General features: G+C 47.7%; 12 protein-coding genes and 1 non-coding gene across 13 annotated transcripts; 7 read left to right on the forward strand and 6 right to left on the reverse strand.

The window, feature by feature from the left end:
- Positions 1–692: 692 nt before the first annotated feature.
- Positions 693–1,800, forward strand: SPPG_00303 (uncharacterized protein). The gene is made up of 6 exons (XM_016748632.1): positions 693–1,034; positions 1,099–1,141; positions 1,248–1,290; positions 1,352–1,440; positions 1,505–1,565; positions 1,628–1,800. Exons 1-6 carry the CDS (start codon positions 767–769, stop codon positions 1,655–1,657), a joined length of 534 nt encoding a protein of 177 aa, XP_016612622.1. The 5' UTR covers positions 693–766; the 3' UTR covers positions 1,658–1,800.
- A 127-nt stretch (positions 1,801–1,927) lies between these two features.
- Positions 1,928–4,711, forward strand: SPPG_00304 (dipeptidyl-peptidase III). The gene is made up of 8 exons (XM_016748633.1): positions 1,928–2,065; positions 2,123–2,412; positions 2,476–3,058; positions 3,118–3,380; positions 3,438–3,609; positions 3,676–3,840; positions 3,907–4,059; positions 4,121–4,711. Exons 1-8 carry the CDS (start codon positions 1,942–1,944, stop codon positions 4,534–4,536), a joined length of 2,166 nt encoding a protein of 721 aa, XP_016612623.1. The 5' UTR covers positions 1,928–1,941; the 3' UTR covers positions 4,537–4,711.
- Positions 4,643–7,858, reverse strand: SPPG_00305 (DNA repair protein (mre11)). The gene is made up of 14 exons (XM_016748634.1): positions 7,616–7,858; positions 7,402–7,559; positions 7,257–7,344; positions 6,940–7,196; positions 6,677–6,862; positions 6,461–6,620; positions 6,302–6,397; positions 6,104–6,230; positions 5,841–6,024; positions 5,687–5,777; positions 5,528–5,620; positions 5,212–5,457; positions 5,036–5,151; positions 4,643–4,981 (listed from the first exon to the last, which is right to left on the reverse strand). The coding sequence occupies exons 1-14, from the start codon at positions 7,850–7,852 to the stop codon at positions 4,792–4,794; spliced, it is 2,229 nt and encodes a 742-aa protein (XP_016612624.1). The 5' UTR covers positions 7,853–7,858; the 3' UTR covers positions 4,643–4,791.
- A 724-nt stretch (positions 7,859–8,582) lies between these two features.
- SPPG_00306 (uncharacterized protein) lies at positions 8,583–10,112 on the reverse strand. Its single transcript, XM_016748635.1, has 3 exons — positions 9,975–10,112; positions 9,775–9,911; positions 8,583–9,714 (listed from the first exon to the last, which is right to left on the reverse strand). Exons 1-3 carry the CDS (start codon positions 10,101–10,103, stop codon positions 8,676–8,678), a joined length of 1,305 nt encoding a protein of 434 aa, XP_016612625.1. The 5' UTR covers positions 10,104–10,112; the 3' UTR covers positions 8,583–8,675.
- On the forward strand, positions 10,068–11,009 carry SPPG_00307 (uncharacterized protein). Its single transcript, XM_016748636.1, has one exon. The coding sequence runs from the start codon at positions 10,236–10,238 to the stop codon at positions 10,629–10,631; it is 396 nt and encodes a 131-aa protein (XP_016612626.1). The 5' UTR covers positions 10,068–10,235; the 3' UTR covers positions 10,632–11,009.
- On the reverse strand, positions 10,986–11,460 carry SPPG_08832 (uncharacterized protein; the record flags this gene model as incomplete). The annotated part of the gene is made up of 4 exons (XM_016756972.1): positions 10,986–11,048; positions 11,126–11,253; positions 11,329–11,344; positions 11,428–11,460. The coding sequence occupies 4 exons, from the start codon at positions 11,458–11,460 to the stop codon at positions 10,986–10,988; spliced, it is 240 nt and encodes a 79-aa protein (XP_016612627.1).
- A 159-nt stretch (positions 11,461–11,619) lies between these two features.
- SPPG_00308 (uncharacterized protein) lies at positions 11,620–16,077 on the forward strand. Its single transcript, XM_016748637.1, has 15 exons — positions 11,620–12,844; positions 12,904–13,083; positions 13,146–13,303; positions 13,358–13,430; positions 13,498–13,629; positions 13,689–13,750; positions 13,815–14,025; positions 14,113–14,268; positions 14,327–14,474; positions 14,546–14,708; positions 14,769–14,933; positions 14,994–15,142; positions 15,209–15,352; positions 15,421–15,688; positions 15,746–16,077. The coding sequence occupies exons 1-15, from the start codon at positions 11,641–11,643 to the stop codon at positions 15,947–15,949; spliced, it is 3,417 nt and encodes a 1,138-aa protein (XP_016612628.1). The 5' UTR covers positions 11,620–11,640; the 3' UTR covers positions 15,950–16,077.
- Positions 15,954–17,678, reverse strand: SPPG_00309 (uncharacterized protein). Its single transcript, XM_016748638.1, has 8 exons — positions 17,612–17,678; positions 17,437–17,525; positions 17,324–17,374; positions 16,900–17,259; positions 16,723–16,818; positions 16,543–16,668; positions 16,280–16,481; positions 15,954–16,211 (listed from the first exon to the last, which is right to left on the reverse strand). The coding sequence occupies exons 1-8, from the start codon at positions 17,631–17,633 to the stop codon at positions 16,138–16,140; spliced, it is 1,020 nt and encodes a 339-aa protein (XP_016612629.1). The 5' UTR covers positions 17,634–17,678; the 3' UTR covers positions 15,954–16,137.
- A 97-nt stretch (positions 17,679–17,775) lies between these two features.
- Positions 17,776–17,859, forward strand: SPPG_10013. The gene has a single exon. It is a non-coding gene; the product is annotated as a tRNA-Leu (tRNA).
- A 318-nt stretch (positions 17,860–18,177) lies between these two features.
- SPPG_00310 (peptide alpha-N-acetyltransferase MAK3) lies at positions 18,178–19,670 on the forward strand. Its single transcript, XM_016748639.1, has 2 exons — positions 18,178–18,643; positions 18,731–19,670. The coding sequence occupies exons 1-2, from the start codon at positions 18,382–18,384 to the stop codon at positions 18,922–18,924; spliced, it is 456 nt and encodes a 151-aa protein (XP_016612630.1). The 5' UTR covers positions 18,178–18,381; the 3' UTR covers positions 18,925–19,670.
- On the reverse strand, positions 19,128–21,377 carry SPPG_00311 (uncharacterized protein). The gene is made up of 8 exons (XM_016748640.1): positions 21,261–21,377; positions 20,731–21,198; positions 20,522–20,668; positions 20,422–20,458; positions 20,090–20,368; positions 19,960–20,025; positions 19,834–19,895; positions 19,128–19,766 (listed from the first exon to the last, which is right to left on the reverse strand). Exons 1-8 carry the CDS (start codon positions 21,366–21,368, stop codon positions 19,332–19,334), a joined length of 1,602 nt encoding a protein of 533 aa, XP_016612631.1. The 5' UTR covers positions 21,369–21,377; the 3' UTR covers positions 19,128–19,331.
- Positions 21,378–21,475: 98 nt separating this feature from the next.
- SPPG_00312 (uncharacterized protein) lies at positions 21,476–22,211 on the forward strand. The gene is made up of 3 exons (XM_016748641.1): positions 21,476–21,569; positions 21,638–21,785; positions 21,856–22,211. Exons 1-3 carry the CDS (start codon positions 21,535–21,537, stop codon positions 22,054–22,056), a joined length of 384 nt encoding a protein of 127 aa, XP_016612632.1. The 5' UTR covers positions 21,476–21,534; the 3' UTR covers positions 22,057–22,211.
- Positions 22,049–24,208, reverse strand: SPPG_00313 (uncharacterized protein). The gene is made up of 3 exons (XM_016748642.1): positions 23,826–24,208; positions 22,534–23,759; positions 22,049–22,471 (listed from the first exon to the last, which is right to left on the reverse strand). The coding sequence occupies exons 1-3, from the start codon at positions 24,119–24,121 to the stop codon at positions 22,428–22,430; spliced, it is 1,566 nt and encodes a 521-aa protein (XP_016612633.1). The 5' UTR covers positions 24,122–24,208; the 3' UTR covers positions 22,049–22,427.
- Between the last annotated feature and the right edge of the window lie 697 nt (positions 24,209–24,905).

The raw sequence follows: 24,905 nt of genomic DNA on the forward strand, positions 1-24,905 counted from the left end.
CTTTCTCGGACTGCGTTGATGTCAATGAAGCTTGCGCTTGTTTTACATACTTCTAACACATGCATGTGGGAGGGCCTTGCTTGAGGTATTCCTTCCGAGCTACACAGATCCAGTAACAAGTGTTTATTTGTAGTGCGAAAACGGCGGAAATGTCACTGTATAATATACACATCCCTACACCCTTGAGCTATATCAGTTCTAACATATTTCTAGATTACCCAGTCTATCCCTCAATGTCCTTGTCCTAAAATGGAAATGTTAGGTTGCTGCACAAAGTTGAAGAAGTGAGGTCACCAAGCAGATACGGTGGTTCAGTAGAGGAACGCGATCAAGCCCGTAATTATAGTAGCAGCTTGCTTGTCAAATGGAGAGGGGTGAACATGGCCGTGACCTATCGCAACAGAACAAGGACAAATGCACTGTTAAACTTGGGAGTCTGTGGCAATAATCGACCTTGAGTGATGAAAGCAGAACAAGAATTGGGGGAAGGGAGAGAGCAGCCTTTAATGCCCACGAGGACAGATCACCATTCCAGCGTCAGGATAATTGATAGATATTCTTATTATTGATTTCTTTATTACATATCACCAACTCTTGGGCCCTTCTTTGTGTATGCTCATATAATGGTGAATCCGGTGTGGGTCGAGTTAACTTGGAAATATCGATGGAGCTAATTATGCTTAGGCAATCAGCCAAGGTTGAAAGCACCTGATGACTCACGCCTGGCCGTTGTCGTTGGGACCATTGAATTCCATACATCAGCAACATGAGCTCCCCTTCATCTTTCTCTCCCTATCAGCCACCCCCAGCAGAGCCTCGTATCGGAGCGGGAGGTTATCAACAGGGAGGGGTAGCACCATCAACATCCGTCCACCCACCATCTTCCTCATCCACTCCCCGCGGTTACGGCGCTCCCCCATACCAAGCATCACAGCAGCAAGATGCGGCAGAGCGCGTAAATAAGTATGAGACCAGTTTGGGTGCCAGGGTAGACATTGAGGCAGCGTTGTGTTATGTACTTGGTTGTGTCACAGGTGGGGTCTACTGTCACGTCCCTCAGATGTCAATAAAACGGGGCTGAACCGCAGCTGCTTTTAGGTGTTCTTTTCTTGATTCTTGAAACAAAAAATGATTATGTTCGGTCAGTAGCTGCACTCGGGCTCTAGCGCATATCGCTGCTATGCTACCTTCTGCTGCCGTCACTTTACGTTAGGCCTCGCACATCTAATTTATCGATACAATCGTAGATTTCACGCCTGGCAATCCGCTATCACCTTTGTTGGCATCCTGGTATGTACAGATTGCCTTCTGTTCTCTTTGAAATATGTGTACTAACGTAGTGCATGTGAAGGGTGTCCAATTTTTTTTCAGTTTGTTCTCCGCAACGACACTGGTGTGGTTAATTTTCCTGGTTGAAGTTGCATTAGCTGCTTGGCTGGCGTAAGTAGCGATCACTGAGATGTCTTTTGAAGGCTCCGTTCTAAACTGAACGAATGCTCGATAGTTATCAGGCGTATGTAAATGCAGATTCATTGGATCGATATCAGTTACCGTATATTGGAGAGGTCAGTCAGATTGGATGCGCAAGTTAAGGATATTTCTCACCATCCTCCATGTCAACCCCCAGATTGCATCACAGTGGGTGGATAGCGAGTAAGGGCTAGAACTTTGAGCTGGGATGTGATCATCGTAGTGTAGTTAGCTATGCTTTGAGAAGCAGTCATAATGCAAGTAGTATTCGCTTTTTGTAAATAACCCAGAACGTTTCCACAAGCACCAATGGAAGCCCATGATTCTCGCTGCCGTCTTTTGCTGGCAAAGTGGTGATCAGCCATGTTTGCCTTGACAAGAGATCGTGGGGAGGTAAAAATGAACAGCGTTATCGCCTTTGTTTATACACCTGCATGAGTCACGAACGTAACTGGTGAAGCATTGACGGCCATGCCTCTTCGCTTTCTCCCCATTTCCTTTCGTCGCACTTCCCACCTGGTGAGCTTGCATCTTCCTCGCGCTCTTTATCGTAGGCACGTCACAACAGCCATGACCTCAAAACACTTTCTTGCTGGTGGGTGTTACTGGCGGTGGTAAAGTGTGAACTCGTTTTTCATCTCCCATTCTACAGACACCGATGCTCCCATCTGCCGCCTCGAAGCCAAGCAGCACTTCGAATCGTTGACGGAAAAGGAACAACTGTATGCCCACTATGTTGGACGTGCATCCTGGGAGGGTGCTCGCATCCTGTCAACAACGATATCTCGCGAGGCTCCGTTGTTGTACAGTTTGTTCATTGAAATATTTACGGACAAAGATAACTCTGGAAACATCCCACGCATGAAAGACATATTGCCGCTCAAAGCCAAGGCGGAGGTGTCTGACGATGCGTGGAAGTATTTCTTAGAGTATGCAGCACAGGTAGTGGTGGACACGCCAGATGTTTGCCGAGACCTTCTTTAACCTCAGTATATCACGCTACAGGTCTTGAACAACCTGGGAAACTACAAGAGTTTTGGCGACACAAAGTTCTTGCCTCGCTTGTCTGTTAATGATTTCGAAAAGATTGTAAGAGCGTCCGGATCTGAAACAGCAGTCAAGCTATTTGAGCAAGTGCGGGACGCCGTATACGCGGCAGAACCAGATGCGCAATTGCTGATTGGATTTCCGGCTGAGGGACACGTATCTGGGTATTATTCGCCAAACATTTCAAAGCACGATGTTCAACTTGTGCAAGCGTTACTCGAACAAAAAAACATCTCTGCACTCAATACACGTCTCTTCAAACTGTCCGAGAACGAGTACGAGGTGAGGATCGCATCAGCCAAAGTAACAAAATCGCCCGAGACTTTCGAGATATCGGAGGGGAAAGTTGTCAAGGTTATATATGGCGACTTCGCAGACAACATGACCAAAATTGCAGACAACATTCGACTGGCCATTCCGTATGCTGCCAATGACCATCAGAAAAAAATGTTGGAAGCATACGCAGAATCCTTTAGCACTGGTTCTATTGACGCACACAAAGAAAGTCAAAGACACTGGATTCGCGATGTTGGGCCAAACGGTAGGTACCCTCCTCTCCAATTGATGCGAGTATTGACTCATACACTTTCATTGAAATAGTTGAGAGCAACATTGGGTTTATTGAGACTTACAGGGACCCGGCAGGTGTCAGGGCGGAATGGGAAGGTTTCGTGGCAGTAGTCAACAAGGAGATGACCCAAAAGTTTGAGAAACTAGTCGACAGTGCCGAAACTTACGTTGGGCGCCTTCCGTGGGCAAAAGAATTCGAGAAAGACAAATTCAACAAACCTGACTTTACTAGCCTTGAAGTGGTGACCTTTGCCACATCTGGTACGCCTCCAGCAGGCATCAACATTCCCAACGTAAGTCCGTAAATGACTGAAGCGAGAATTTGCTGTTAATAAGCTCCTGTTTGTCAGTACGATGATATTCGAATGACGGAAGGCTTTAAGAATGTATCGCTTGGAAACGTTCTAAGCGCAAAGGCACTAAACGAGAAGGTCACGTTCATTAAGTCTGATGATTTGGCCGTGTACGACAAGTACCGGGGTCCGGCGTTCGAGGTGCAAGTTGGTTTGCACGAGCTCTTGGGTAGATATCACCATTGCAGGCAGACATGATTCGGAGAGACTCCGCGATTAACCTAAACGCTTTCAGGCCACGGCAGTGGAAAGCTGCTTCAAGAAGAGGCACCCGGCAAATTTAACTTTGACCACACCAACCCTCCTATCTCTCCTCTAACTGGCAAACCAGTAACGACATGGTACAAACCAGGAGAAACCTGGGGATCTGTTTTCAAAGCCGCTGCGGCATCATACGAGGGTAAATCTACATCTACCTACAACGTCCTACTTGTTTTCTGAAAGCTAAAGGATTGCTTGCGATTAGAATGCCGTGCTGAATCCGTGGCCATGTACTTGTGTGTTGACAGAGAAATTCTGAACATTTTCGGACATGGTGAAGAGCAGGAGGCATCCGATATCATTTACGTCTGCTATCTTCAAATGGCGCGCGCCGGCCTCCTCGCGCTGGAGTTTTACGGTAAGTTCAGCATCGGGAGAATATGTTGCGCGTGCCGTTGATCATGTTTCTTTGTTATCAGATCCCAAATCGAAGAAATGGGGGCAGGCCCATATGCAAGCCCGCTATGCCATTCTACAAGTTTTCTTGCAAGCTGGCCTTGTGAGAATTGAGGAAACGGGTGCGGACGACCTGCTCATTCATCTTGATCGCAGTAAAATCGAAACCGTGGGGGTGAAAGCAGTCGGTGACTTCCTGGCTAAGCTCCAAATCTACAAGGCAACTGCAGATGCCGATAACGGACTTGCGTTTTACACTAAACAAACGACGGTATCCGATGACTGGATAAAGTACCGTGAAATCGTGTTGGCTCAAAAGCAACCGCGAAAAGTGTTCTTGCAAGGAAACACCTTTATTCAAGACGGAAAAGCAGTGTTCAAAGAATACCCTGTTACTCTAGAAGGATTCATCCAGTCTTTTGTAGAGAGAAACGTGTAGAATTTGGGTGCATTTTCAGAGTAGAATGGATTAGAAAGATCATTATCCCCCTCCCCGCCGCCAAATACAGCGCTCGAAATATTTAGTGACCGTTGGCACATATTGTCGACTGAACTATGTGAATCAAATAGCAAATTTATTACAATAATATGTATCACATGTAGCAGAGTATCAATGCTGTGAAGCGCCCGACGTTGCGGTCGTACGAATGACCTGCTGAACCATATTGGTTGAGGCTGTTTGGAGGTCGATAGTTCAACGTCTATCTCTTCGGGCTCCCGCACCAATGGAATCTCGAAAATTTGAAAAAGTCATGTCGTCATCGTCGTCCAGTACAACGGCTCGCTGTTGCGATGCCCCAAAATTCAGTTTACTTTGACGTGACTTGCCACTGGTAGTGGTCGTACGCTTGGCTAATGGGGCTGGGCTTGTCGTTGAAATAGACCTGCAAATTCTTTTAGCAAGAAGGAAATTAGAGCAAGGTCAGTCCAATTCTCACGTTGGTAATTTACGCTTCCGGGTGGATGTCGGTACAGGAGTAGATGATGTCTTTGCCGATGCCGGAATATCGTCGTCGATATCTTCAATCCCATCGTCGTCTTGGTCGTCCACCACCTGGAGGAATTATATCTTCAGCTTCAAGCAATCGTACTGAACACAATGGCAACCACGGACCTTTGCAGTCGTCAGTGGACTTCGAGTGCTTTTTGAACTTGAGCCAACCCGTCCTCGTCCTCGCCCCCTTCCTCGCCCTCTAGCCGTAGTAGCTTTGCTTTTAGCTGTTCTCTTCGTGTTGTTACTCGCTGCAGTTGCAGGCGCATCATCATCGTCATCTGAATCGATTACCACTGCACGGTCCACATCATCTTCCTCGTCATTGCTCCCTTTGTTCGACGTTGTGGATGTGCGCTTCGATGCTTTCTAGAGAAACCCTTTAAAGTTATTCAAAATTCCGAAAGCGGCCTCCGTGAATGTTACCCGTGCAACGTACATTTCGGGACGTCGAAATGAGTCCTCCGGTAGCCTTTCTTCTATCACTTTCAGCTGCAAACTCTTCAAATCTCTTTTTCTTTTCTTTTTCAATCTTCATATAGAACTTCTTGTAAGAATCAAGCTACGAAGACGCTATTTCGACTGATGATCCCAATACCTCTTCTTTTATCGCATCATCATTGTCCACAGCAGACGGGTGGCGAGCGCTCAATGTTACGCGTGTTCGTTTCAAAGATTCCACCACAAAACTTTTGCGAAAACCTTAGTCCGGAATGATCGCGAAGAGACAAAACTCCCTTTACAAAACTTACTCTTTGATGGCATCCTTATCGTCCTTTTCAACGAACATTCTGACCGCATCAGCGAGCTCATTCTCAGGCAGAATATCCAAATTCTGAGCATTCAGATACTCCGTTACTAAATCCTCTACCCTGAAATTTTCCAGTTTTTCGGGTAAGAATGCTTCAATATTAACGAGCTCCGACTTTTTCTTGGCTATAAGGATGAATGTCAACATAGTATTCATTTAATTTCCAGGCTTCCGATCGATGAGAGTGCTTCAGACTCTGCGCACCTGTTGCAATGGTGGAGGCTCTCTTCCGGTAAAACAGCAAGATATCCTTTGGATTTGCTACTCGATTCACGAACACTTGTCCGAATCGCTGGGGATTAAATGTAGTAAATCCGCCGCCGTACTCCACCTGCATAGCACGTCACATCGTCAAACTTAAACCATGCTTCTGCAACACAGATCATAGCGGTCATCTGATACCTTCAAGCGCACCAAAGGTTTGGGCCATTCAACTTCGGGTACGTCAGGGTTCAGCTCTTTCCACTCGTTCATCGCAATGGTAATAAGCTCCGCCACCTGGTGTGGTAAGATACTTAGGTGGTTGAACCTTCACCACAACGCAGTGCGCGGCGCACTGACCTTGTCTTGAAGGAATTCATTGACCATGTTTTGATCTGTCGGTCGAAGTCCCTCCACTTCCTTCAGAATCACCTCGTCCATCACAAACGGTCGTACTTTCTTTAGGCGGATTCGATCCAGTTTGAATTCCGAGCCGCTTATACTCAAGAGGCCTACATGCCTGCAACATCACATCTGCGTAAGCTTACGCCTTTTCCTCCAGAACCCGGAGCTTACTTAGGTACTGCTTCGCCTTCACAGAGAGATGTAGCAACAGAAGATCCAGGTTGGGTAATCCAGAAGTCTTGCACGGAATTACGAACCGGTTCTATTAGACACTCATGCTCGTGTCCCCAGAGGATCAGATTCAGGAATTCATCCAAAAAAGTCTCGGGTATAAAGTTGGTGGGGCCGTGCGCTATTCTTTTGGCGCAGAAAGATATTAGCTACGCACAATCACTGCGAAGTAATACCACCAACGATCGCAGGTTTTAAACTACCTGTTCTGATGTATTGCCATCAAATTAAACCATTCATTCGTATCCTCCTGTGGTCGGTACATCTTGACCTTTTTTTTCTGAAACGTTCGATGAAGTCGCTCGTCTCGCACATTTCCCAATCCATAAAGCGCCAGCTTGCTTGTCCCTTTTTGCAGTAGAATTGGCTTTATAGAGATATCATCCACCTCAACTTGTTTCCCAAAGTAGTTCACCAATCCTGCTACGCTAAGAAGGTCTAATGCGCAAAGACTACCATCCTGATGGCAAGACGTAAACAAAAGGCTATGGCAGAGCACGAGTTAATGCTATCGGCTTACCCCCGACGGATCATCGTGGTTTCCGTGGATAGAAAATACTGGCATACCAATATTGAAGTTGGGATCTTGATAATTAACAGTAGCGAACCTGCTCCATACAAAGCTATAAACCTGTGTAGTTGCACAGGCAATGATGGGGCCCTACCGATTTGGGAAGTTTTCGTTCTGATCGCTCAAGAATTCCATCTGACATGGACGTTCCCCTAGGCAGTATTGCCTCAACAGCGTCATGGTGGTATGTAGACACTTCCGCGAAGGTTTGTTGTCATGAAAGAGGTCTCCGCCAAGCAATACAAAGTCCACCTGTTTTATGTGATTTGAAAAACTACACGCAGTCAACATAAAAACATAGCTAATACCTCATTTTCCTGTGCTAGCTGCAGGATTTCCTCAAAGGCCTCAAACGAATCGTTTCCCCTTATAGGGTCCTTTTCCATATAGCCGACATGGTTATCGGTAGCAATGAGAATTTTAAACGTATTCGCGTTGGGATCTGCATTCCCATTGAGTTGCCCGATAGCAGCGTCCGGTTCAGTGTCCGCATCGGTTGAACGTGCACGACGAACTCGCACTTTACGTCCTTCCCCTCCTGTCATTCCCACCGAGGACGACGATATCTGAAGGTCCGCCCACCACTCTCGAATGAGTCATCTTTCATTAGGGTATCCATGGCAAATCTCATTGAAGATTTGTTAAAACGCATCTTTAGTGGTTGACCTTTAAGACGGACTCGATACCAAACATGTCAATATCCAGTATAACAGCATCGCTTGCAAAACTGTCAGTCGGTGCTGTTCCAAGAGCTCACTGCGGTGTTGGGACTGCAAGGACCTTCAGGTGAGTAATTTAACTTGCTCCGTCTGACCGCCATGGCAAGTATGAGTGCTAAATTGTGTTGGACTAGCACCCTTTTCACCACTGGCATCACACGTTGCGCACCTGCAGCACCTACTTCTAGTATTTCACCCGTCGCCAGGTGAGTTCTTCTACTACCACATCTACAATCTGCTCCAGAAGAGTTTGTAGTGAACTGATACCGGTCATTTTACCACCAGCAACCTGCCTCTCTGTCCCTCAGCCGTACCGTCACCTTCTCCCTTTTTTTTGTCGCTTCGGCCTCGTTACAGAACATTTGGAAATGAGTACCGTCCCAGTAATCTCAAACGAAAAAGGAGACATGGCTTCTTGAAGCGATTGCGCACGCTCAACGGCCGGAAAATGTTAAAGCGAAGAATGCTGAAAGGGCGGAAGTGGTTATCACACTAGAAATTGCATAGCCGCAGATGGCGAAGATTGATAAAGCGTTGGATCAAGGCTGACTGTACAGTGGAAAGCACCATTGTCACAATGGAACAAATATTATATATTAGATTGAAATCAACAAATTCTCCCGAAGCAGATGCACAAGATAGCACACCGCTACCACGGACATGCAGCCGGCAGTGTCGCGCGCATATCCGGGCTGTGCGATCTCGCCCGGCTCTCATGCTTCCTTGGTCCATATTCACGATCCCCTATGTCTGACTCATTGGTCTCACTCGATACAGATCCATCCCGCTTTCGCTTCTTGCTCTTCTTTTTGGACTTTTTCTTTTTGTGCTTGCTGCTCTCCCGATGCTTCTTTTTTGGTGAGGGAGAAATGTCCGTTGCATGCAACGCTTCCGCTTTAACTTGTTCGTCAGCCAGCTCCTCCAGCCTATTCACGTAGTGAACCAGGCTTTCATCGTCGTAGTTAGAAATATCCAGACCCGGATCGTAGCCCTCTTGGAAAAATTTGTCTAGCCGTGAGGATCCCACCCCTCCCCGGCCGCGTTTCACGCGGACAGGACCACTATCAGAGGTCTTCAGAGAGAAAACATCTTCATTGCCACCTGATTCTCCAGATATTGACGAGCAATCAATAGACGGCAATGGCCCCTGCGACCTTCGAGCACGATTCAGTTCATCCATAAGCTTTTTATCTTTTCTGACGATACCAGCAGTTTCAGCACTTTTCGACTTTCGCCGCTTATTTCGTCCTCCTTCTCCAGAAGAGGGTGGCGAACTGTCTCTTCGTCGTTCTCTCAGGGAAGATCGAGAGGGTGACCTAGAGCGTGAGCGGGACGCAACCATCGCACGCTGGGTGTATCTATGCTCTCGAGGTGACGGGGGTGAAGACCATACCGGCGAGGACGGTCGTCTAGAGTCTGGGGACTGTGATGATTTGTAAGCCCTACGTTGCCGGTCGATGCCTCTTCGCGATTCATCTGCCCATGTTCCCACCAGAACTGACGATGAGCTCTCCCCACGCGAACGTCGTCGATCTCGACTGTCTGGATGCAATTCTCTTCTCTGCCGCCTTTTGAAGTCCCGCAGTCGCAGTTCCGCCTCTTCCCGCTCCTTTCGCAACAATGCATCATTATGCGCGTCTGTACTTCGAATAACACTGGCTAGAAAGCGCTTATTGGCCTTTGGAAGACTGAAAGGTTAGATTCAGCATGGTCTCTCACCTGAGAGACACTTGCGCTAGCTGGCTGACCTGTTCTTTCCCAAAAAGGCACTGATGCCAACCTCGTTGTAGCGCTTGTTGGCTACCGCCGCTTCCCTCAAGATTGTATCAGCAATATAGCGGTCGAGGTCATCGTCTGGGATATCATTGGGGACCCCTCCTACAGCCTGCCTTTAGATAATTAGTTCGAAGTCAATCGTCTCAGACCCGTGAGTTTCCAGAGCACTTACGGCTCGCATTAGCTTGGAGACTACTGAATTCAACGCAGAAGGAGGTGTTGATGAGGAAGAGGAGCTAGTGGCTTGCGTTTGATGTTGTGCAGTGCGTTCCGGCTTGGAATTGGAAGTGTTATTGCTCATCGTTTAGGTAACCAGGACAGATGAACCGACGCTGACATTTGTCGGCGCTGTGCCACTCGGTCGTTGCCATATCAACTAATTGGTCCATGGCCAATCTTCTTTCCTGAATAGTTTCCAATAGTTCCGCCAACCATGTCCGCTCGCCGTCGCTTTCTCTCGCCACGTTCGCCATACCCCTACCTTGGACTCGCTGCCGTCGGTCTCGGATGGTGGGCGCAAACGGTCTACGGCGGCATTAACTCACAAAAAGCCCACTCGGGCATATTCAAGGCGGTTATGTTTCACCTTCGGCACGACGAAGCAGCTCAATCCCTTCTCGGAGATAATATCCACCATGACCCAAAAAAGCATCCAAGCGTCAAGGGCAACGTAAACATGCTAAAAGGAAAGGCGGACATAGAGTTTTTGGTGGAGGGGAGTAAGGGGACAGGAGTGGTGCGGTTTCGCGGAGTGCGCGGGGAGGATGATTGGACAAGTCAACTATTTACCTTGAAATCACCAGAAGGCAAAACCGTGGAATACCCATAAATATCACCGAGGAAACCTCACAGCCGTAGCTCTTGGTGGTATCATTCTTACCCGATCTAAGGTGGAAGGCCAGAATAAGTTCATATAATACCGGGGATGGAGGGGCAGGGCGTGCCAGATCCTTGGCAAGTCCCTTTACTGTTCCGAGAAAGGTGCAGAATATGGGATATTGAAATACGACATTTCCAGAGCAACAATCAACATGGTTTCCGGCTTTCTCTTGCGATATGTCAGAAACAGATAGCGTCGCAAGTGGAGTTTTCAGGTCGGGCAATTTCATAGATTTATAGATAGCGGAAAATGTGACTAGGAATCTTGTTGAGGCCTGAAACTCGGTGCATAGCAATATACGTTTTATTCATTTGTAGAGAAGAAGAACTTGTCACCTCGGCCAGCTCCACGGGGTTGGAAAGATCCCTTGATATAGGAAGGGCATTTCAATTAGTGGTCATGCAGCGGATATGCTGGAGTACATCGCCGACATTGAAACTCACCATCCACGCCCAGGAGCCCAGGAAGACTGCCGCCGGTAGAACCACTGTCAGCATCGCCCCAATTCCAACTGCTCTACGATTAAGCTTGTAGTACGCATGCGTGTTTTCCTTCATATGGTACCATTTTTCTGGAAACGCAGACATGAAGGTAAGCTTGAGGAGCGGGAGCGGGCGCCGTATTCACTGTTTGATGCGTCACTTACCAATTGCTGGGTCAATCTGTAGCGACAGAGAAAAGGTCACAAAATAGTAAGTACTCTCGTTCCAGCTATTGTCACTTGGGTGTATTTAGTTTCACGTACCAGCACGGGAGGGTATTTTCCACCACCAGCCATGTTGTTTGTCAAATCAAAAACGCTGGGAGGGATTTGTTGGCAACCGACACGGCATCCAATTTCCTGTTCATCCCATCCAACTGGCTGTGCCGCTAGTCGCGTGGCACAGCAAGATTTAGGTGCTGACTAGTTTGGTAGTGAGCATCAACAGCGGTTCGAGCAGTTGCAGAAAGCAGGACGATGTCGGCAAAGCGGACGAATGTTCCAGATGGCTTCGTTGCTGACGTACGACCCGATCGACTGGAAAGCTCGACTCCGAAGACTGGAGGGCTTTTGGTGAGACCTGGTAAAGCGGCAGAGGGTGAAAGGCACATGTTCAAAGCACCAGCGCCAAAAGCCTCGGCGCTGGGTTTAGATAGATTAGCGGCAGAGAAGCGGGCTGAAAAGGAGGCCCGAGAAGAAGACGGACCTTCGAAGCGTGCAAGAATAGACTCGGTAGATGGCTGGGAGGAGACCAATGGAGGTCGCTTTGTCAAGCGCACTGGAGGCCAACAATATCGCTCTCGCAGAATGGAAACTCCTTCTCATGGAGGTGGGGTCTCTGATGAGGCGTGGCAGCGTCTTGGCCAACACCGGAAGGAGAAGGAACGATACCGTGCTGGCGGTCTACATCTGTCATCGAGAAATGGTGCCGGCAACGGAAGATACTCGAGGGACGATCTCGCACAGAATTCGGAAAGCTTAGGAGTCACTCGAAGTGAATGGGATATGACCCCATCGCGGCAAGATGGCGGAATGACACCGAGGCGGGATGGCCGTGAAGCCAGCAAATCGGACTGGAATTTTACTACTCCACGAGTGGAATCAACCTCCTATGACGACGAAATGCGGAAACCCACGAATGCAGAATATGATCAATGGGAAGCTGAGCAGACACGGCTAGACCGGGAATGGTACAACTTGGAAGAGTCTGGAACGATGGACGAGACATACAATCAATACTCTGAATTTGACGAATACTATCGAAAGAAGGAGGAGGAACTGGCGAAGCAACAAGTAAAACGGCTGTCCGCGCGGCAGGCTCAATTCAACCGCGATAATGATCTTTGGGAAACAAATCGTATGCTGACAAGCGGGGTTGTCCAGCGAAAGGAGGTTGACACAGACTTTGACGACGACCAGGAGGGCCGCGTTCACGTTCTTGTGAGAGATTTGAAGCCGCCATTTTTGGATGGCAAGATCGTTTTTACAAAGCAATTGGAGCCTGTACAGTCTGTCCGTGACCCAACGTCTGACTTGGCGGTGGTCGCCAGAAAAGGGAGCAAGCTGGTACGAGAAAAGCGCGAACAGCAAGAGCGGGCTAAAGCTGCGAAATCGTTAGATTTAGCTGGAACCGCACTGGGTAATATCATGGGCATAAAAAAGACGACAGAAGACGCAGAAGGTGAGTGCCACTTTCTTTCCTTAGATGCCACATTCCGGTGCTGAGCGGCGCCATGGTAGAAGCGGCCGAAGCCGATGGTGAAGGTCACAAAGGAGAGTCTCAGTTCGCATCCCACATGAAAGACCAATCTGAAGCCGTAAGTGCATTTGCACGATCAAAGTCTCTTCGGGAGCAGCGCGAGTTTCTGCCGGTGTTCTCGGTCCGTGAAGAGTTGTTGCGAGTTGTTCGGGAAAATCAAAGTAGGTTCCGCTGTATGTCCTCTACCCGGGTGAAGACTTGCATAATAATGCTCTGCGTTTAGTTATTGTCATAGTAGGTGAAACTGGGTCAGGGAAAACGACGCAATTGACGCAGTACTTGCACGAAGACGGATATACGCGTCACGGTCGGATTGGATGTACCCAACCCCGTCGTGTAGCAGCTATGTCAGTCGCCAAGCGTGTTAGCGAAGAGATGGAGGTAGGTTGGATTAGATTGGTTATTATCGGAAATAGCTACTAACGGTCAAGTCAGTGTAAACTAGGGGATAAAGTTGGTTATGCTATTCGTTTTGAGGACTGCACTTCAGAAGAAACAGTGATAAAATGTACGCACTTGCGCATAATAATCTTCTTGTGTAAGTTCGGCGCCGATTGACCTTAATGTCCTTTCAGACATGACCGACGGTGTTCTCCTCAGAGAGTGTTTGAACACACCCGACTTGGACCAGTACAGTGCTATTGTGATGGACGAAGCACACGAGAGAGCACTTTACACTGATGTGCTGATGGGTCTAATCAAGAGAAGTGAGTATTTATTTACTCTAAAGCCACACGCTTGTCTTGTCATTAACAGTCCGTCGCAGTACTTGCCAGAAGAAGGGACATGAAATTGATCGTTACATCAGCTACGATGAACGCTGAAAAGGTTGGTATATTGAGGAAAGAAACTATGCAACGAAGATCGTGTGACTCATCCTATGTTTCCTTAGTTCTCTGACTTTTTTGGGAATGTTCCTATTTTCAACATTCCAGGACGAACGTTTCCTGTGGATATCATGTTCAGCAAAAATCCGGTCGAGGACTACGTAGATGCTGCGGTGAAACAAGTCCTCGCCATCCACCTGTCACATCCTCCCGGTGACATTCTTGTCTTCATGACTGGACAAGAAGACATTGAAGTCACTTGCCAAGTCGTTGCAGGTAAGGTCGCACGAACCGAGAGGAGTTTCGACAGCTTTTCTGCGTTTAGCTGATTGGTGATTAAACGGGTCTTTTCGACCGATTCAGAACGATTATCCCAAATCGATGAGGCTGCGCCACTAGCCATTCTACCAATCTACTCACAATTGCCAGCAGATCTGCAAGCCAAAATTTTTCAGCGATCATCAGACAATTCAAGAAAGGTCGTAGTCGCCACGAATATCGCCGAGACCTCCTTGACTGGTAAGGAACATCTGCAGCTGTCTTGAATATCTCACTTGTTAATTCGAGTGGGGAATAGTCGACGGTATTATGTATGTAGTCGATACCGGCTATTCCAAGTTGAAGGTGTACAATCCGAAAATCGGTATGGACGCACTTCAAGTTACCCCGATCAGTCAGGCAAATGCCAATCAGCGGTCAGGTCGTGCAGGTCGAACGGGAGCCGGGTATGTCGAGCATAACGAGCTCTGAATTGTTGTTATGATCGTCTATCATCTAACATGTGTTGTCTCGCTAGAACCTGCTATCGTCTCTATACAGAATCCGCATTTCGATCAGAGATGTTTCAGAATAACATACCCGAGATCCAAAGAACAAATCTTGCGAATGTGGTGCTTTTATTGAAGTCTCTGGGTGTCCAGAATACCTTGGAATTTGACTTCATGGATCCCCCCCCACAGGTGCGTACGGACATTCTCATCCGGTTGCGTCCGCTGTACTAAAGAAGACTTTGCATGCAGGATAATATTCTGAACTCTATGTATCAATTGTGGATTCTGGGGGCTTTGGATAACACCGGCGATTTAACTTCACTGGGAAGAACGATGGTGGAGTTCCCCCTTGACCCATCGCTATCGAAAATGCTAATCACGGCCGAACAACTTGGATGCACGGAAGAAGTCCTGGTGGGTAATGCGTGAATTCGCACTTGTCCGCAACCAAGTACTTACATTGATCTTTGGAAGACTATCGTGTCCATGCTTTCCGTGCCAACAATTTTCTATCGACCAAAGGAGCGGGCAGAAGAAAGTGACGCCGCCCGCGAGAAGTTCTTCGTCGGGGAAAGTGACCATCTTACACTTCTGCATGTGTACACGCAATGGAAGGTCAATGGGTACGTGCACCATTATCTTTTTAATACTGGAGTAACCCAGAAGGGATAGTAACAGAGCGCGGGCAGGTATCGAGATAGCTGGTGTACTGAACACTTTGTTCATCCCAAAGCCATGCGAAAGGCCCGGGAAGTGCGTACTCAGTTGATGGATATCATGAAAACTCAAAGAATGGAGATAATATCTTGTGGAAATGACTGGGATATCATCAGGTGATGATTATGATATCACGCCAACACCTACCGTCCAAATATTGACTGACATTGTGGGGCCATGGCAGGAAATGTATTTGTTCGGCGTATTTCCATCAGTCCGCTAGATCAAAGGGTATTGGTGAATACGTCAACATGAGAACCGGAATGCCATGCCACTTGCATCCGACCAGTGCGTTATATGGTCGTGGATTTACCCCTGATTACATCGTCTACCACGAGCTAGTAATGACGTCGAAGGAGTATATGCAATGTGTGACCGCCGTCGATGCACAATGGTTGGCCGAACTTGGACCCATGTTTTTTACGTTGAAGGAAAAAGGGTTCAGTCATACGGTATGTTGTGGTAGAGTGCGTAGCTCTGTGAGTCAAAGCTAATTTGTCATTGTCTAGGAAAAACGACGGCAGGACCGAAGGGATCTGATGAACATGGAGGAGGAGTTGCGTCTGGCTTCGGAAAAGCGAGTACAGGAAGGTCGGGCTGCCAGTGTTACTCCGACACCACGATCGCGCATTGCGACTCCTGGTGCACGAACTCCCGCCCTAACGAGGCGTGATAGTGGTACACCTTTGCATCGCCGTCGATTTGGGCTATGAACAGGATGGTTCACTTGTATATAGTAATTACGATGAAGAGAATGTGGGCAGAAGGGCTGTGTATGTGGTCAATATCCCGTTATTTATACAATGATCTGAACCGCAGTGTACATGACATATATCCGTGAGGTGGCAGTTATTATCTTCTATTGTCGCTGCTTTGCCAATGGTTGTTGAAGTGCCAAACTCTATTTCTTCAGCAAATGAATGGGAGCGTCGGCAGCTACAACAGCTTCCTTTCCCCCAACTGTACCCACGGAGCCTAGGGTATCAAGCTGAGTTAAACGGACGGTGCGACAGCGAAAGGTGCACGCTGGCTGCACCACTTACCGGTTGTTCCAAATGTCGTCCATGAAACAACGCCTGCACTCGGTTCGATGGTCGCCCAGCTGATGCCATTTGCTTTCTTCAACACAAGTTCAATTTTCGTCGACAGTACTTCATATTTGCTCGCAGCAGCATCAATCGGCTGCGACAGAGGAGTATGGAACTTGAAGACCTTCCCATCCATAAACTTCACGTCTACCTTCAACTGTAGGGAATGGAAAGTCAGGGAAGGTTCACCTTTTAATAATCGTCGCTCGTAACAGTACCTCATCAGTTGTAAACACGACGGATGTTTGTTCCTTGTTGACCTTCTTTGCAAAGATCGAGATTATCACGGATGATGGTGTCTGGTACCAATCATGTCTGCATTGAACTTCCTCCGGTACATCCGTCTGCACAATTCATCAATAATGATTGTCACAAACGTAGGGCAGGTACGGCGTTACCTTGACATCCGTAAATCGATGCTTCCCTGTCTTACAGCCCTTGATCTTCAGGAACTCATCAAATTCCAGTACTTTTCTTGAGCAGCAGGACCAACCCTAAAACATTTCGAAAAACAGTAAGGATCAATCATCTCTTTTCATTCAGAGTCACGGCTGTAGGGTAGTAACCCGACAAACCTTGCTGCCTTCGTGGAAGATGGCTTGACCAGGGTGGAAGATGCATTCCTCCGATCGGGACTCTTCGCCGACCCATTCCTTCCCACAGCCACGCCGCTTGCACTTTGCCCCCGCTGAGATCTTTGCGTCACAAGGATCGTTGAGATCTTCCTCCTTTACTACCGGACTTGGTTCTACGGATTTTGGAATGAACGCCTCCGTAGTCGCCGCAGGTGCACCAGATTTGGCAGTGGCTTTTCCGTACACTTCCACTCCATTACTGTCTATTGTGACCGGCGCTATTGCAGGGTTAGGAGTGGCCGCTTGCTTCTCAGGTTCAGCGACAACCGTGCTATGACGACCAACAGTACATCCAGGTATCTAGAAAGGTCATCAGTAAACAGCATGTAGCCAACTGGGCGATCGGTGCTTCTCGGCATCGTACCTTTAAGAAGTCGTCAAAGTCTGTGACCTTTTTGTTACAGCAGGACCACCCCTGGGATCGTATGTGTGAATAAAGATCTAGGTGAATGAAAGTACGCAAGAAGTGTACCATACCTTGAGACCTTCGTGGAATACCGGGTTTCCTGAGTGATATTCACAGGCTGTGTCTCTGTTCGAAGCCTCTTCAAATGCTTTACCGCAGCCTAACCCGAAAAAACTGTTTAGTATGATCGCTTAAGGAAGGGGCAAGTATAAGCATGACACGAGCATATAACTTGAAATAATTTACCTTTGTTTGTGCACACAGGCATCGTTGCGAGATCAACGCAGATCGGTGATGGAGACACAAAAGGAAGGTGAGGAAAGTGTGGGGAGAACCCCGTAGAAGGCTCCCGATAGCACAGCAGACGGAGTACAACTTCATATAGTGATGTATCCTGATCTTTACAACAAGCAGGATTGGCGAAATTGGTATACGCGTCAGACTTAAGTTCTGATGGTCGCAAGACCGTGTGGGTTCGACCCCCACATCCTGCAATATTGAAGCCCAAACAACGATATTTTTTTCGGTCAGACCAAATAGCTTTTAAGCTAGTCGAAAAACTTTGAGCATGTCTTGATCAATACTGAACTGCCTAATCGACTTTTCCTCCAGTGTTTTAGAATGTATTAACCATCAGCTTTGTTTTTCTGGGCGATCTATCCCTGTCCTGCCAAAGTTATCAGTTATCAAAGTGATCATACACCAATATCATCAGGCATCTCGTCAACGGTGTGAGTTGATATGAAATCCCACGATGAACTTCTCATGACCTCTCCTTGATGACGTCGTTTGATATGTGATCGGTCTCGATATGAAAAGGCCATAGATTGTAGAACTCAATGTTGTCAACAGTGTGCCTTGAAAGTATTTATGAAACTCACTTTGGGCAACGCAACGCACATCCGATGCTTGCAGCTCAAGGCAGAGTCACGGGGACGATGGACATGGCCTTGGACGCTTGGACGTGAGTGATCAAAGGACATCACCTTTGGTGCCTTAAACAGGCAGAAACGGTCATGCGTTACATTCCATACCAGTCCGAGCTCCAACTTCCAGCAATAACTTCCCTCATTGAAAACGATCTCTCCGAACCGTACTCCATATACACCTACCGATATTTTATCCATAACTGGCCACAGCTCTGTTTTTTGGCGGTAGATGGTGAAAAAGATGAGATTGTGGGGGTCGTCGTATGTAAGCTGGACAAGCATAAGGAGGACATGAGGGGCTACATTGGCATGCTAGCGGTTGCGAAGGGGTATAGAAAACGCCGTATCGGTAAGTCTCGCGGACGGGACATCTTCCAGATACTATAAGCATGTACACGAGCGGGTAGACTTCTGACGTTCGACGTTCTTAAACTAGGTTCCACGCTTGTTCAGATGGCCGTCGAGGAAATGAAGAAGGAAAATGCGGACGAAGTGGTACTGGAGACCGAGGAATCCAATCAAGGTGCCTTGGCTCTCTATCAAAACCTTGGGTTTGCCAGAGACAAGCGCTTATCTCGCTATTATCTCAATGGGGTGGATGCCTTCAGACTGAAGCTGAGATTAAGATGAAGAGAAACCACTGTTAGGTTTCTTGCTGCCGGATGGCCGATTGTTGTCGGTAGACCGCGTTCGTCATTTGGAGGAGACGCGAGGAGATCGTAGCTGTCTAAGTATAGCCGCAAACAGGACCGGTCGTCGTCCGAGGACGATACTATCGGTAATCCCTACAAGCGGAGGACTGAGAACAGTACATCGGTTGAACCAAGAAATCAGTTGTACACGACATGCATCGAATCTGCCAGCGAGAGCCAATATATCCGAGACAAGTCGCCATATATTAAACTCTTCTTTAAGCAATCATTTAGACGAAGATCAGTGTAGGGATATGCACTTTCGGAAAATACAAGAGCGGATGTGGTCCGCCGTGGCGAAATGAAAATGGGTGTGTGGATGTGAGGAAGCAATGTCAGATAGAATCAATGCATTTTTCCATCCCTCTCTGGGCCCTTCAGTCGTCGTTCTTCTTGACTGTCCAATGAGGACCTAGCCGGCCCCACATTTTGCTCTGCCCACTTCATCACGTCTTCATCTTCGTCCTCTTCATCGGAAATGTCCCTTAGCACCTCATCATCACTCCCGAACCCTTCTTCCTCATCCCGGGCAACAACTTTTCGCAGATTGAGATTTTGGCCAGCTGTATTCCCGTTGGTGACCCGAAAATCATCATCAAAGTCATCTTGAGCCAACTCATCCAGTCCGTAACGCTGATTATTCTCAGTCGGCCGCCATAGAATACAAATCCCCAAGAAAACGGCGAGATATAAAAGATTCAGCCAGCCGTCCAGCAAGAACCAACGGACCTGCCAGTGATCGGGCAGCCAGTTGGGAGAATCTCGATCCATGAAGAATACCTAAGGTGGAGAGTGCCCGTTAATGCTGAGAATTCCTCTACAGTCCGCGGACTCGCGCATAACCCACCGTATCCACGATAAACATCAAAATGATGACAGCCACAGAAGCCACCAATAGTCGCCAGAGCCCTGAAGATCAAGGACTGTTTTAGTATACTAGCGTGGACGAGACCTCTCACATTTAAAACCTTACGTCGGTACATTTGCAATTTGACTGCCTGTCTTCGATTTTCGAGATGAGCCATAGACTGCGTGATACCTATGATGAAGTGAACATGCTTCAGTACTGTGGACACTAAGATTGCAATTCTACGTATACCCACCATTCAAAATCCAAAAGTAGAAAATTGTCATTGTTATAGACAAAGGCATAACGCAAAATAAGAGAACCCAGATAGTAATGTCGATTACGAGTAATGAACTCGCAGCGTAGACAATGCCACACGCGAAATGCACGCAAGCGAGGTACACACACTTCTTCATCGTACGGCCCAATGTCGGTCTAACGACCCCATACCCCAGCGCGACGATGAGAAGCATGAAGAACGAGACACTGTTTCGGGCAGCATTGAGCACAACAACGAACACCAGGAGAGTACTTGCTGAGCAATAGGTTAGCACATGGAGGACAAAGTCAAAGAAGCATGATACATACAACTCCGTCCCCAGACATTATAATCCTCAAAATAGCCCTACATTGACCTGTCTTTAGAGGTGCATGTTTAACTGGACGATTCACAGCTGCGCTAACTTACATAATTGAAGGACATTTCTAATGTCAAAAAAATTGTGACCGCTGATATGTAGTGCTGGATCAGCAATAAGTCTCGCCAGTGCATGAATGATAGAACCATCCATCCAACCCCGATAATCAGGTACACTATGCTCAAAAAGCCGTAAAACTAGTGCAAGAAAAGGGAACGTTAATTTGGACGATGACCTACGAGAATAAAACCGTCATTACCGGTAATTTGGGATATTCTATTGCGGGAAGAAGTCCGTATGGATTTTCAACTTGCACCGGCATTGCATAGTCGTCAATTCGCCCGGCAACAGGCAATGCGACGATGCAGTAGAACCCCGTCTGAGTGACAGGATAGTTGACTCTCAACGTTGGATTAGCAGGCAGAGCGTCGACATCCACGATACGGTTCAAAATTGTGGATGTCGTTGTCCCATTCCGAACCACCCACTTTCCACGGTCCGCTTCTGTGCATTTGTTGTCAACTATGGTTCTTCCCTCCCCACATATCTGAAACAGGCCTCCGTTGTCGGCTAGCACCTCAATATCCTGGTAATTATAAATTAAAAGAGAGATATTCGTGGCAGGTGGAATTGACGAGAAAATCGGTCGGAGCGTCCCATCCTTGTTTGCGCCAGGTACAGAACCTGGACCGTACATTGGCCAACATCGCGGCTCGCCGTCTGTTCGCTACGAAAAACCCTTTTAAGATCCATCGTCGACTCTCCTCCTACTACATGCGTACCACTTACAATATTCTCAGTATACGCTAGAACACTAGATGCATGATACAAGAGCACAAGGAGCCCTACTGCAACGGCAGAGACCAGCGTTTGTCGTGAAATTGATGTTTGCAACATCGGGCAAGCTGAGAAGGGCTCGCGCTTTGCCTCTGCTGCGCGATGTGTCATGGCTCATACTAAGCCTCCAAGCCATTACCCAAGCATTTGAATTCTTTTTCGGTGTGGGGCACTTTTATCTCGTAGCCATTCAACTCACCTTTGACGCTCTAAGTTGCCATCGACCATGACGAGATATAGGAGAACAAAGACACATAGAGGGTGTGTATTACTCTCTACTGGATAAGATTCCTTTCTATTTGGGTTGGGACTAAGTGCGGCATTTACAGTATCCGCGATATAAAGCGGGCAAAGAGAACCCGAGCACGTACAAAGGATTTGGACCAAATTCATGAAGACATGAAAACACCGGAGAAGTTTGAGCAACAGGCTGTGGATGCTGATTTGCCCGGGTTAGGACAGCACTATTGCATACAGGTGAGACCTGCGGCAAATGGTGGTTAATGGTCAAAGGTGTATCTGGATGTGGTACTGATACCCTCTCCAGTGTAGCCGCTATTTCACTGATGCAGGTGCACTGTCAGACCATTATAAGACAAAGCTGCATAAAAAGAGGCTGAAGGTTTTAAAAGAATCCCCCTATACCCAAAAAGAGGCCGAGGCAGCAGCTGGTCTCTTTACGGACAACGGCAAAGGTAGGGTCTCGGGTGTGGACGATGCAACTGCCACTGGCCTTATGGACACCTGAGACCCACCCTGAGACATTCTCAGTAGGACTTCAGTTTAGTTAATTCTTTTTGCGTAGTATCCCCGTTTTACTCTTGTAAATATTGATGTTGGCATCCACATATTTATGACATACAAATGAAAAAGCAAAAACCTGGGTAAAATCCTCTTCTGTGATATTATGTTGCATATGGCGACGAGAGCAAATTAACGACATGTGAGGGTCTCAACACTTCGGGCCAATCGGTTGACTGATACAGGCAGAAAGTTGATGAAAATGAACGGGTGATGGGTCTCCTATTACATCGTTGATGAATCGGTATACCTTCCCTGGCCGTTATTAATAATTTACAGAATTGCGGATGGGTGATTTGATATTCAATCGAAGGCCAGCTAAGTTGCCCTGCCGGTGGTATCGTATACTTTCCGTTTCTTGGCTGTATGTTTTTTTGCAGTCAGCGTTAATACATCAGAGGCAGAATGGAATCCGTGCACTTACGGTCTCTCAAAACGGTATACGCTTCGACAAGCTTTTGAAATTGTTCCTTTGCTCGGTTCTTCTCCGCGGGATCTGTCACCCTGTCAGGGTGATGTTTCATAGCCAAACCCCGGAACGCTGCTTGAATTTCCTCTTTGGTCGCGTTCGGCTTGATGCCCAACGTCGCATAAAGTCCCAGTGGGTCGTTGGAAGCATGGGTTCGTGTGCGACCCTCTTCCCGCCGCTCGCCATACTGATATTGCTGCTGTCGACGCTGTTGCTGGCGCGTCTGTCCTCCTGCAGTGTCACCTTGCTTGGCGGCTTCTTCCGCACGCCGCCGCAATTCTTCCCACCATGACCCAAAAGTTCGAGCACCTGATTGTTCGTTGGTTGATTTATATGCTCCTTGATCCTGTCTCCTTTGATTCGTCCGTTGCGCATCTGCCTCTGGGTCCCAGCCAGCGGCGCCGCCCATCCAGTTTTCCCGCTGTTCGTCAACGCGTCTCCTAGTCTCATAGATTGTTGACAAAAGTATAGGCCAGTAGCGAGCCCCAAGCATGCCCACCAGCGCAGGAAAAACGAACCACCACCAAATTCCGGAAGCACTCCAGAAAGCTCCAGTAATGAGAGCAACTAGGGTTGCACCTGCACCGGCTATCAGGCCAATTCGCATTGGATCGGGGAGTTTCTGCCCTCCAGTTTCGCCCGTAGCTCCATTGACAAACGTCCTCAGAATAGTACCATGGTAGTCTGCAGAAAAGACGTAACACGATAAAAATATCGGCACGGCTTCTGGACCTCCACCTCTGCCCTCAAAAGGTTCCAGTCCAAATTCTAGACGAACCCCGCGAACCTCATCAGCTCCTGTAGATTTTTTCAAGAATTCTTCAGCGAGTAATTCTTCCTCTCTCCTGATGCTGTCACGTACTCTCTCAACCGCGGTCGCTGGCCGCATTTGGAAAGCATCCAATCCGACATCTGGTGGCGCGCGATATTGACGGAAAGGGATCGCATCTCGCCAGAGCGATGGACTGCGAACGCCGTCGACGTATTCACGACGAAAGCGATAAGATGCGTACACTTGTGCTACCGGTTCAGTTCCCGACAGAGTTCGAGTATGCAGGTTGGTGTAGTCAAAGCTTCGCGGCTCCCAACGTACTTTGCGCACCCGATTGTACCGCTTATGATAGTGGTCGTATTCAGTCGTCCAGTAATGAAATCCCAAATGAGCGGTGACGAGATACACTCTAATTGTATCTACAGCGTTAAGACTGCTTCTAGATTTTAGTGACAGGTGTCTCCAAGAACTTCACCTCAACCGCATCCTCACGACCCAAAATGGTAGCAGTAGCCGCTCCACTTTGAGATCCCGCAACCTCTTGGGTGTAGTAAGCCAGCCTTCATGATACTTTCGGAAAGCTTCCTCGGCCTCAGCTGCTGTAAGTCTGAACGGTACCACTTTCAGATTCTCTTGTGAAGGACCTGCGTCCGAGAAAAAGTGTGCGTGACTTGGACGGGCACGCCAAACAGTAGGTAACGCATTCCTCAAATGCCCAGTCTCACAATAGCGTAAATGACAAGCCCGCAGCGGAAACCACAGTAGTCGCATCTTTAGCAAATCTACTCGTTCCTGCTTGAGAATGAATCATCTGGATTGCCCACGTCATGAAAGGCAACTACGTATTTCGCGTTTTGCGGTGTCATTGCTCATTCCAAGCAGCATAAATTCATACACCAATGCGATACCATTCATGTCGGTTAACAGCAGAAGGAGCTGCCCGTGCTACCAGTGGCCATGCTATTGTTAGCTGGACAATACCGCTTTGCGCACGATACCCCAAAGCTAATATCGAAGTGTAGTCTCAAGCTAAATTACTGTCTCCCGTATTTTTCTTTGTTCCAGCCAAGATTTGTATGCAAAGATTGCTTCAGCACCAATATGCCTGACGATTTGAAAACATATCTTCATTGATAACATGGCGCTAAATACCAGTACCCGAAACAGCTGAACAAAATGACGTAAAGTCAAAACCCGACAATGAGCTGGGTGGACACCCATCTGAACCAATCCCAAACTCCGCCGTTACCCTGGTTGACAGACGTCTACTACACGATGCATCCTTCTCGCTATCATCAGAGCGGAATGCTCTTCTTCTGATCTTACCAACTGCTGGTTGTCATTGAGCTCTACTTCGCCTCAGATCGACCATTGAGTAAGCACCGTGTCATGTGATAGCCTTGCCTCCGCATTCATATCGACAGCCGATGGGTATTGGCACTAGTACAGTGATTCCAACCAATTGAATCATAATTTTACTCGATTTAGACTCATGAACTATGATTTGATAATGGTTCGATGCCCAAACGATGCTCCACCATTGAAAAACGGGTCC

The sequence above is a fragment of the Spizellomyces punctatus genome (assembly GCF_000182565.1).
Source record: "Spizellomyces punctatus DAOM BR117 chromosome Unknown supercont1.1, whole genome shotgun sequence".
Lineage (NCBI taxonomy): Eukaryota > Fungi > Chytridiomycota > Chytridiomycetes > Spizellomycetales > Spizellomycetaceae > Spizellomyces > Spizellomyces punctatus.

Coding starts and splice junctions, on each gene's coding strand:
- SPPG_00303 (XM_016748632.1), top strand. CDS start 767: ATGAGCTCCCCTTCATCTTTCTCTCCCTATCAGCCACCCCCAGCAGAG. Junction 1,291..1,351: donor TCACCTTTGTTGGCATCCTG/GTATGTACAGAT, acceptor GTGCATGTGAAG/GGTGTCCAATTTTTTTTCAG. Junction 1,441..1,504: donor GCATTAGCTGCTTGGCTGGC/GTAAGTAGCGAT, acceptor AATGCTCGATAG/TTATCAGGCGTATGTAAATG.
- SPPG_00307 (XM_016748636.1), top strand. CDS start 10,236: ATGTCCGCTCGCCGTCGCTTTCTCTCGCCACGTTCGCCATACCCCTAC.
- SPPG_00306 (XM_016748635.1), bottom strand. CDS start 10,103: ATGAGCAATAACACTTCCAATTCCAAGCCGGAACGCACTGCACAACAT. Junction 9,912..9,974: donor TCTCCAAGCTAATGCGAGCC/GTAAGTGCTCTG, acceptor ATCTAAAGGCAG/GCTGTAGGAGGGGTCCCCAA. Junction 9,715..9,774: donor GCCTTTTTGGGAAAGAACAG/GTCAGCCAGCTA, acceptor CTAACCTTTCAG/TCTTCCAAAGGCCAATAAGC.
- SPPG_00310 (XM_016748639.1), top strand. CDS start 18,382: ATGCGTTACATTCCATACCAGTCCGAGCTCCAACTTCCAGCAATAACT. Junction 18,644..18,730: donor GTATAGAAAACGCCGTATCG/GTAAGTCTCGCG, acceptor TTCTTAAACTAG/GTTCCACGCTTGTTCAGATG.
- SPPG_00305 (XM_016748634.1), bottom strand. CDS start 7,852: ATGACAGGAGGGGAAGGACGTAAAGTGCGAGTTCGTCGTGCACGTTCA. Junction 6,398..6,460: donor ATGAATTCCTTCAAGACAAG/GTCAGTGCGCCG, acceptor TTACCACACCAG/GTGGCGGAGCTTATTACCAT. Junction 4,982..5,035: donor CGGAAGCGTAAATTACCAAC/GTGAGAATTGGA, acceptor AAGAATTTGCAG/GTCTATTTCAACGACAAGCC.
- SPPG_00313 (XM_016748642.1), bottom strand. CDS start 24,121: ATGCGACTACTGTGGTTTCCGCTGCGGGCTTGTCATTTACGCTATTGT. Junction 23,760..23,825: donor GTCGTGAGGATGCGGTTGAG/GTGAAGTTCTTG, acceptor AGATACAATTAG/AGTGTATCTCGTCACCGCTC. Junction 22,472..22,533: donor GTATACCGTTTTGAGAGACC/GTAAGTGCACGG, acceptor AAAAACATACAG/CCAAGAAACGGAAAGTATAC.
- SPPG_00311 (XM_016748640.1), bottom strand. CDS start 21,368: ATGTTGCAAACATCAATTTCACGACAAACGCTGGTCTCTGCCGTTGCA. Junction 20,369..20,421: donor TAATGTCTGGGGACGGAGTT/GTATGTATCATG, acceptor CCTATTGCTCAG/CAAGTACTCTCCTGGTGTTC. Junction 19,896..19,959: donor CAAATTGCAAATGTACCGAC/GTAAGGTTTTAA, acceptor CTTGATCTTCAG/GGCTCTGGCGACTATTGGTG.
- SPPG_00312 (XM_016748641.1), top strand. CDS start 21,535: ATGACGAGATATAGGAGAACAAAGACACATAGAGG. Junction 21,570..21,637: donor AGAACAAAGACACATAGAGG/GTGTGTATTACT, acceptor CGGCATTTACAG/TATCCGCGATATAAAGCGGG. Junction 21,786..21,855: donor GACAGCACTATTGCATACAG/GTGAGACCTGCG, acceptor TACCCTCTCCAG/TGTAGCCGCTATTTCACTGA.
- SPPG_00309 (XM_016748638.1), bottom strand. CDS start 17,633: ATGCCTGTGTGCACAAACAAAG. Junction 17,375..17,436: donor TATTCCACGAAGGTCTCAAG/GTATGGTACACT, acceptor ATACGATCCCAG/GGGTGGTCCTGCTGTAACAA. Junction 16,482..16,542: donor TCGTGTTTACAACTGATGAG/GTACTGTTACGA, acceptor CATTCCCTACAG/TTGAAGGTAGACGTGAAGTT.
- SPPG_00304 (XM_016748633.1), top strand. CDS start 1,942: ATGCCTCTTCGCTTTCTCCCCATTTCCTTTCGTCGCACTTCCCACCTG. Junction 2,066..2,122: donor CTCAAAACACTTTCTTGCTG/GTGGGTGTTACT, acceptor CCCATTCTACAG/ACACCGATGCTCCCATCTGC. Junction 3,381..3,437: donor CAGGCATCAACATTCCCAAC/GTAAGTCCGTAA, acceptor CCTGTTTGTCAG/TACGATGATATTCGAATGAC.
- SPPG_00308 (XM_016748637.1), top strand. CDS start 11,641: ATGTCGGCAAAGCGGACGAATGTTCCAGATGGCTTCGTTGCTGACGTA. Junction 14,026..14,112: donor CACTTGCCAAGTCGTTGCAG/GTAAGGTCGCAC, acceptor CGACCGATTCAG/AACGATTATCCCAAATCGAT. Junction 14,709..14,768: donor TCATGGATCCCCCCCCACAG/GTGCGTACGGAC, acceptor CTTTGCATGCAG/GATAATATTCTGAACTCTAT.